Raw genomic sequence first — 8,749 nt, forward strand, 5'->3', positions numbered from 1 at the left:
AGAGGATCCTGGTGGTTTAAGGGTCCAACACTAACACACCACTTTAGCCTTGAATTCCTGTAGACAGGCAGCCATGGGGTGGCCCCCCAAGGGTCAGTCGGTTGGTTCACTTGGGCTAGGATCAACCAAGTACTTGTGTTAGATGTTCTCAATAGGTTTTGTGGGCATTGTATCTGATGCTGGTGTTTTGGTATAGTGCTCACAAAACCCTTGTGTTGCTGCAGTCTCCTTGTTTGGCATTGTAGTGAGTCCCCTCATAGGGCTCCATGGTGGGTGGGGTCAGTGAGTGCCAAAACGTTTTTTTTTGTATTATGGATTCCTCAAATAAAAACTTAAATAAAATAGTGATAAAACAGTCCATAGTTAAATGGTCATGTCTTGAAGACTTTGAGCAGCAATCTTCAACATCTGTAACACCTGTACCTCATTTTCTTATATTACATTTTCGTTCAGACAAACCTTTTGGGCAAATGTTTTTCTCTTATTGAAAAGGGACTTGCTGGCCTTTCAGAGTTAGTCAAAAAGATTTGCTCTGTGATATATTGGAGGAAACATCCACATTTAAACACAGTGAACTCCTCTTACATTCAAAGGTGATTGGGGATGCACCAATTTAGGTTCTGCCCCATGCTTGTTTGATTAATGCCCCCATTAATCACGAGTAGTTATTGTTGAGATGGATTTGAAGAATATCCCCGAGTCAGTGATTCTCACTGGTTTGTCCATCCAAGGAGTTTCTGCAGTGAGGCATTTCTCCATTTGCAAAGATGGAATTATGATACTGACCAATGTTTTCATTTTAACATTTACATCACTGAGTCCACCTACCACCATCAAGGCAGGTTGTCTTAATTGCAAGGTACAGCCATACATTCCAAACCTTCTCAGATTTTTCCAGTGTCAGCGGTTTGGGCACTCGAAGACATCATGTCGTGGTTCCTTGACATGTGCTTGTTGCAATGGCAAGTCTCACAATGCCTATGAGTTTGAAATGGACCCTCATTGCATTACTTACAATAGCTCTCACCCATCCTAGTTTTGTTCTTGCCCTAAATGGTTGTAAAAAAGAGGTTGTGTGTTTGAAGACGATTCAGAACATTATTTAGTCTGAGGCTCGAAAGTTACTGTCCACTACTTCATCTCGGATGCATGCTGCTGTACTTTGTTCCACTACTACAGTGGAAGAGTAGATTGATCTCTCTTTGCCTCCAAAATGATCATTCTCAAATCATATGAAAAATCTTTTGATTTCCATGCTTAAGAAAGTTGATGTATCAACGTAAACACCCATCTCTGTCCAAAGCATTCATTCCAGCAAACCCAAAGATCCACTTCCTTTGGTTCTTGGTACAGGAATTTCCTTGGTTATATCTTCTTCTGCCTTAAGATGCAAAACAATCATTTGTTCACATCCTCAGTCACTGGAATCTTCTTCCAATGACAGAGGCCTTCCCAACTGACCCAAGGCAGGATCAATGAAGGTTGATAAACCTCCCTCAAATAAAGAAAAAAGACATGGTTGAAAGCAAAAGGGCTCTCCACCTAAATCACCTACTCATAATTAAAAATGGCCACCTTGATAAAAGAGAACTGTCAAGATTTATGTTCTAATCTTGATGACATCAAAGCACTAATTGATTCCTACCATTCTGTATATCTTTCCTTACAGGAAACATTTCTGAAACCTTCTGATTCAATCATCTATAGGCAGTTTTCTTTGTACAAAAATAACAGGTTGTGTGATGGACGAATGCATGGAGGGGTCACACTGTTGGTTGATCAGCATATGTCTACCCTGTCTTTGCCACTCAACACACCATTGGAGGCCATGGCCATCCTTGTTTCCTTTGGTCATACCATTACTGTTCTCTCTACCTGTCACCTGGAGAGACTTATGATCAATTAGACCTTGATACTCTCATTGAATAGTTGCCGTCTCCCTTTTTAATCCTGGGGACTTTAATGGACATTATCCCCTCTGGGGAAGTGCTGATTTTGATAGGAGGGGTCACTCTGTAGAGCGTATGCTCTCTGATCACAACCTTTCTCTTTTTGATACTGGTTCTTTACTTAATTTCATGCACCTAGTCAAACCTTTACTGTTATTGATATTTCAATTTGCTCCCCTTCACTATTCTCCCATTTTTCATGGAGGGTAAACAATAATCCATGAGGCAGTGATCATTTTCCTGTAATCTTGAGAGAGACTGGCTGTGGTCGATGGCACGAGACACGCGTACCCTGGTGGAAGCTGGATTACGCAAACTGGCCCTCATTCACTGCTATCACAGAACATGATCCTGCCATTGTCTGTAAGCTATCAATAGACAACTGTGTGGCAGCAGTAATGGACTGTATTATACAAGCAGCTGCTCAGTGTATTCCTAAAACCTCAACGTGTTTTCCACAATATCCTCATCCATGGTGGAATTTTGCCTGCCACATGACATGGAAGGCTCAAAAACGGCAAAAACAACTGCCCTCAATCGTTTACTGAAGTGGACCACAACAAACGGCATTAACTTCTCTCTCTCTAAAGTCGTTTGCATGTACTTTTGCCACCAGTGGGGTATTCACCCTGATCCTGAACTCCATATCGTCAAATTTGTGCTCCCTGTGGTCCCTAAGACAGTAAGCTGACCTTTATACCACACATCAAGCAGCTAGGGGTCAATTCACAAGAGCACTGAACATCTTGCATGTGCTCTGTTCCACCACTTGGGGAGCTGATTAATGTTCTGTGCTAAAGATATATTGTGCTCTTATTCGTTTGAAACTCGACTGTGGATCACTGGTCTATGGCTCTGCCAGGACTTTGGCCTTAAAGATGCTGGACCCCATTTATGATCAAGGGCTTTGACTCTGCACTGGGGCTTTCTATACTTCCCGAGTTCAGAGCTTATATGTTGTGTCTCATGAACCTTCTTTGCACCTCCACTGTTTGCAACTGTCTTTACTATATGCTTTGAAACTTCATTCCATATCAAAGCATTCCACCTGGGATTGTGTTTTCCTTCTTCAGTGGGACATACTTTTTCAAAACAGACGATATGCCACTGGTCCTTTTGGCCTTCTTATCCAGCTACAGTTGGATGAATTGGGTCTGTCCATGTATAACATTGCTGTATCCACTGGTCAGCCCATCCCACCATGGCTTATTACAGTGTCCAAATGTGACCAATCTTTTATGTCATCTGAAAAATGCAGACACTCCCGATTGGAAATACTGTCTGCTATTTGCTGAACATCTTTCGAACCATCCTTCCATTCCTATTTATACAGATGGTTCAAAATCAGGTGACTGTGTGAGCTCTGCCAAGGTTTGTTGTGGTTCAGTGGTTGCATGCAGAATCCCCTCTACATCTTCTTTGTTCACTGTTGAGCTGTACTCCATTTCCCTTGCCCTGGATCATATTGAGGCTGAGCAGTACTCCAACTGCACTATTTATACTAACTCCCTTAGTTCTCTGCTGGCCTTGGAATCGTTTCACTTTGGTTCACACCCTGTTCTGCAGATATTCAAAACTGACCCATCTCTCTTTAACATATACTTCTATCCAGTTTTTCTTGATACTGGGTCACGTTGGTATTTGTGGGAATGAGCTCGCCTACACAGCAGCAAAATCCATCTGCTCTGGCACTACCACTGCTGAGCCTGTTCCATACATGGGCTATGGTCCTGTATTCAAGGCTCATCTCCTTGCCAGTTGGCAGTCGACTTGGAATGAGCAACGTGACAACAAGCTTTTCCATAAAAAACCCTATTTTGGACTTTGGTCATCCTGCATCTGTAAGGATTGGAAAGTGGAAGATGTTGTAACTAGACTATGCATTGGTCACAGTTTCTTAACTCGTCATTTTCTTTTATCTGGAACTGATGCACCATTGTGTAGTCTGTGTGTGGTCACAGTAAACCACGTTTTAGTTTCTTGCCGTAGTTATGACTCTCAACGATGGTGCCATTTTCACCATATTCTGTCCTAAGGTTTGTCTGTAACATTAGACAGTGTTATTGGTGATGGTGCACTGTCCACCTTGGAAATGTTTTTAGTTTTTTAAAGGCCATTAATCTTTTTAATTTATACATTAGACCTTTTTTTAATGAGATTCCCTTCTAAGAATCACAGTCCATCTAGTTTGTTTTGAAATTAGAAAGTGTTCATAAAGTCAAATAACTCTAAACCAAGATTGGAAAGGCTAACTTCAGGTAACTAATACTGCTGTTCGAACTACCTGTTAGTCATCCTGGCGAGTTATTATTACAATTTTGATACAAGTCTTTTAAAACCTTTATTACTTTACTCTTTGAAAATGGCCATAACATCAACTAACTCTGAACCAGAACTGGAAAGACCAGCTTCGGGTGACTGACGGTGGATTTTGTTCTTACCTGTTAGTCTTCCTGGTGAATTATGATAATTACAATTATGCTACAGAAAGTCTTCTACAACTTGTATTACTCTAGTTTTTCTCTTAATGCTGTAGATTAGATGTAAACATAGGTTTTATGCTTTTTATTTTACCTTAATTTCCTTTTATAAATTTGAAATTTTACTTTAATTTTAACTTTTTGCTGGATGTTTGCCACAGATAGCTTAGCTGCTTTGTGCCATAAAACACCAAATCAACCAATCAACATTTTTTTCTGAGCTTGGAAAGATTTCCAGGATTTCTTCCAACTACCATCTGATTGCTTTGATGAGCTGTCCGTATAAGATCTTAGAGAGGATGGTTAATGCTTGACTTGTTTAGTTCCTTGAATCAGACAATTTCCTCTTACCAACCCACTGTAGGTTCTGATAACAGTACTCCACTGTGGACCACTTGATTCGACTTGAAACATTGATCAGAGAAGCCTTTCTCATGCGATAACATCTTATTTCAGTATTTTTGACCTTTAGAAGGTTTGTGTTAGCACGTGGACATATGAGACGTCCACTTGTAAGTTACATGGCCATTTGCCTTTTTTAATTAAAGATTTTTTAATAGAGTGGCAATTCAAAGTCCATGAAAGTTCAACACTTTCCCATTCTTTCCCACAGGAACTTGGAGTCTGTCAGGGCTGTGGCTTGAGTGTCACACTTTTAATTGTAAAGATTAATGCCATCAGTGGACAACTCCCCCTTATGATTAAATGCAGTTTCTACGTTGATGACTTCCACATCTTATGTCTGTCATTGAACATAAGGTTTATTGAGCAGCAGCTACAGACTACCCTCAATCATTTAGTGAAATGGACCACAGCAATAGTTTTATTTTTTCTTGCTTTGAAACTGTTTGCATGCAGTTCTGCAGCAAACAGGGTATTCTCCCTAATCTCAAGCTGTTTCATAGAAATTGTGTTTCCCGTGGTCTTTGAGGCAAAGTTCCTGGGGCTTATCTTTGACTGTAAGCTGACCTTTATTCCACACATCAAGCAGTTGGCTATGTGTGAAGTGTAAAAGGGCACTGAACATCCTCCATGTCCTCTCTTCCACCACTTGGGGAGTGGATCAGTGTTCTGTGCTAAAGATACATCATGGTCTTATTCAGTCGAAACCAGAATATAGATCACTGGTCTATGTCTCTGCTAGGACCTTGGTCTTGAAAATGTTGGACTGTGTTTACTATCAGGAGCTTCAGCTATACACAGGGGTTTTCTGCACTAGTCCAGTCCAGAGTTTGTACACAGAGTCTGATGAACCTCCTCTACACCTGTGCTGTTTGTAACTGTCTTTACTATATGCTGCAATACATCAATCCTTACCATATCATCCCACCTAGAGTTATGTTTTCCTTCCTCAATGGGCCATGCTTTTTCAGAATAGATGGTCTGCCATTGCCCTTTTAGCTTTCTTATCCAGGAGCAGTTGGCTGAATTGGGTCTCTCCTTGAATGATGTTGCTGTCTCCACTAGTCAATCCATCCTGCTGTGCCTTATTACCATCTTTTTGAGTCATCTGAAGAAGGCGTATACTTTCAGTTGGAAGTTCTGTCTTCTATATGCCAACATCTTTTGAACCATACTTCCATTCCTGTTAAAATGGATGGTTTTAAATCAGGTGACTCTGTGGTCTCTGCCATGGTTTGTTGTGGTTCAGTGGTTGCATACATGATCCCCTCTACATTTACTGTTTGCTGCCAAACTTTACTCCATGTCTCTTGCCCTGGATTACACAGAAGCTATGCAGTACACAAACTGTACTATTTATACCAATTTGCTTAGCTCTCTATTGGCCCTGGAACTGCTTCATGTTAACTCTCACTCTGTTCTTGTCAATATCCAAAACAAATGGCTAGTTTCTCTTTATCATCTATTTTTATCCAGTTCTTCTGGATTCTAATCTGTGTTGATATTTGCCTGAATGATCTTGCTGCCACCACAGCTAAGTCTGTCTGATGTGGTGTTATCATGACCATGCCTGTCCCATACATGGACCATGGTCCTGTGTTCAAGGCTTGGCTCTGGGCCAGTTGGCATTAAACGTGGAGTGAGCAACATAATAAGCTTTTCCAGATAAAACCTTCCATTGGTGTTTGGCCGTCTTGCTTCTCTAAGGATTGCAAGGAGGAACTTGTCCTAGCTAGGCTACGCATTAGTCACAATTTTTTAACTCATGATTTTCTTTTATCTGAGACTGATGCACTCAAGTCACAATAGCCCACATTTTACTGCCATGCCATCCTTACAGTCATAAGCTACAGCACCATTTTTTACCATGGGTTCTTCCTTGACCTTGGACATTGCCATTGACGATGGTGACACTGTCCACTGCAGTCGTGTTTTTATATTTTTAAGGACCATTGATCTTTTTAACTCCTTTTAATTCAAAAATTGGACTTTTTTTTGTTTTAATATGATTTCTTTCTTTATATTTTAATAATTTTGCTTTAATTTAACTTTTTTACCCATCGTATGGCGCAGATAGCCTAATTGCCTTGCACCAATAAACGCTAAACAACCAACCAAATGTCCTTATCACCAACATGAGATGTAGGAATAAAAAAACTAATTCCAACCCTCATTTGTAAAACCTTGGTTGTCTGGTTGAGACTTGCTTATAATGATGATTATTCATATACTGTTCTACCCTGATGCAGGAACTAAGTTCAGGGTAAATAGTATACCTAGCGTGAGTGAATAGTAAATATGTTTTGGAAGTTAACATTTTTTAAGGCAGAAATGCATTTCGTATAATACCTCTCCCGACACTTTCCCACCGTTAAATCCCAGTAAGAACCAGTGATAGTGATTGGATGGCATAAGCCTTGAAAAATTTGTTACATTATGTGAGTTAGAGGTACTTATATTTAGTATCAGGATAGAGGATACATGGACGTGTATATAGACCGTCACAAAGTAAAAAAATTGCCAAGGGCATTTAAAAGGAGCATAAAAGACTGGAGCAAGTGCAGCTAATGCTTAGATGGGCAAAATGAAGGCTGAGAAATGGCTATAATTGTTGTTGGAAATACACTTTCAATCTAGGAAAATGTTAACTTATACAGACGGTTACTAATTAACAGTGGAGTTATGTTGTTCAAGTTTGAAAGAAAACGTGAATTTGCTTAGAATTTTTGAATTTTAACTTGGAGAAAAATTTAATTTTTGACTTTTCCAAACAGGTGTGTGAATTAAGCTTAACCAATGTCAGTAGTGATCCCACCATTGTGGACAATAAATGTGTATGTAACGTGGTTCAGGTCCTTCATGGTGGTCAAAAACAGATTCAGATTTCCAGATCTCGTCTATTTCCTGATCCCAAAGATGATACTTCTGTTGTGGTTTGTGGTGGAGATGAGAGTGCTAAAGCGGTAGGAAGTTTTGTGATTTAGTGATACAAAGCTATCGGTGAATTTGTAGATTAAGGTTAGAAGTATTTCATAATATCTATCAGCATTTCATAGGATCTTCAAGAGTGAGTTACATTTTGTGAAAATTGGCACTAATTGTGTTTTAAAAAGTAAGAAAATAAACAAAACATTACTGTCATGTAGTTGTTTACGAGTTTATTGTCACGTGACTAATATATAGTTTATCCTCATGTAGTTAACGTTTAAGTATTGTGTTGTCACGCAGCCAATGCTTAAATAGTTTACTGTTGCGCAGCCAATTTTAGGCAGTTTCCTGTTATGCAGCTAATGTTTATAGTATTTATTGCACTTAAGCCTTAAGATAATGAAGAAGACGTTGGTTCTAAATTTTACATGCAAAAGCATTACTTGTAACTTTTGTTTGTCCCATTAAAAATTATGATTTTGAGTGAATTTGTGTGGTTATCTTGCTAATTAATTACACTTTCATGTGTTGAATTGTTAGCTTCAATATTTTCTATGCGAATAACCTGAAGTATGTGTTTTTAGTTTTGACATACACTGAATTTATTATATTACAAATGGTTTTAATTTCATTATACAGATATGTTTTATGGAAGTGTTTGGTCTAGTACTAGGTTGTATGTTTTTCAATATCATATTGGCTCCCAGTTTTCATGCATAACGGGTGTTTGTCCACTTCCAGGCCCTGCTCTGGAGCGTGAGTACTGGAAAATGTTTTCAACGCCTTCAGGCCGATTCCCCGATTTTAGACATTGCAACAGCTACTTTCAATAATAAATTCTGTTTAGCTACACTCACTGAAAGGACGTTAAACGTTTACAAATGGACAGATAGCTAAGAAAATTACCCAAGAAAGCAATTTTGTAGAAGTGATGTAAATATGTACTGCTCATAATAAATGATAATAAAATATCTCTATCATGTAACTTAA

At 39.2% G+C, this 8,749-nt stretch overlaps 1 protein-coding gene across 2 annotated transcripts in view; it reads left to right on the forward strand.

Annotated features, from left to right (window-relative positions):
* The window catches only part of mus302 (mutagen-sensitive 302), a 33,432-nt gene extending 24,683 nt beyond the window's left edge, over positions 1-8,749 (forward strand). For both annotated transcript variants that reach the window (XM_076515128.1, XM_076515129.1), the window contains exons 12-13: positions 7,606-7,794; positions 8,501-8,749. In XM_076515128.1, the coding sequence (XP_076371243.1) occupies positions 7,606-7,794; positions 8,501-8,656 (345 nt within the window). In that variant the 3' untranslated portion in view covers positions 8,657-8,749. The remainder of the gene's footprint in view (positions 1-7,605; positions 7,795-8,500) is intronic.

Source organism: Tachypleus tridentatus, chromosome 7 (genome assembly GCF_004210375.1).
Source record: "Tachypleus tridentatus isolate NWPU-2018 chromosome 7, ASM421037v1, whole genome shotgun sequence".
Taxonomy (NCBI): Eukaryota; Metazoa; Arthropoda; class Merostomata; order Xiphosura; family Limulidae; genus Tachypleus; species Tachypleus tridentatus.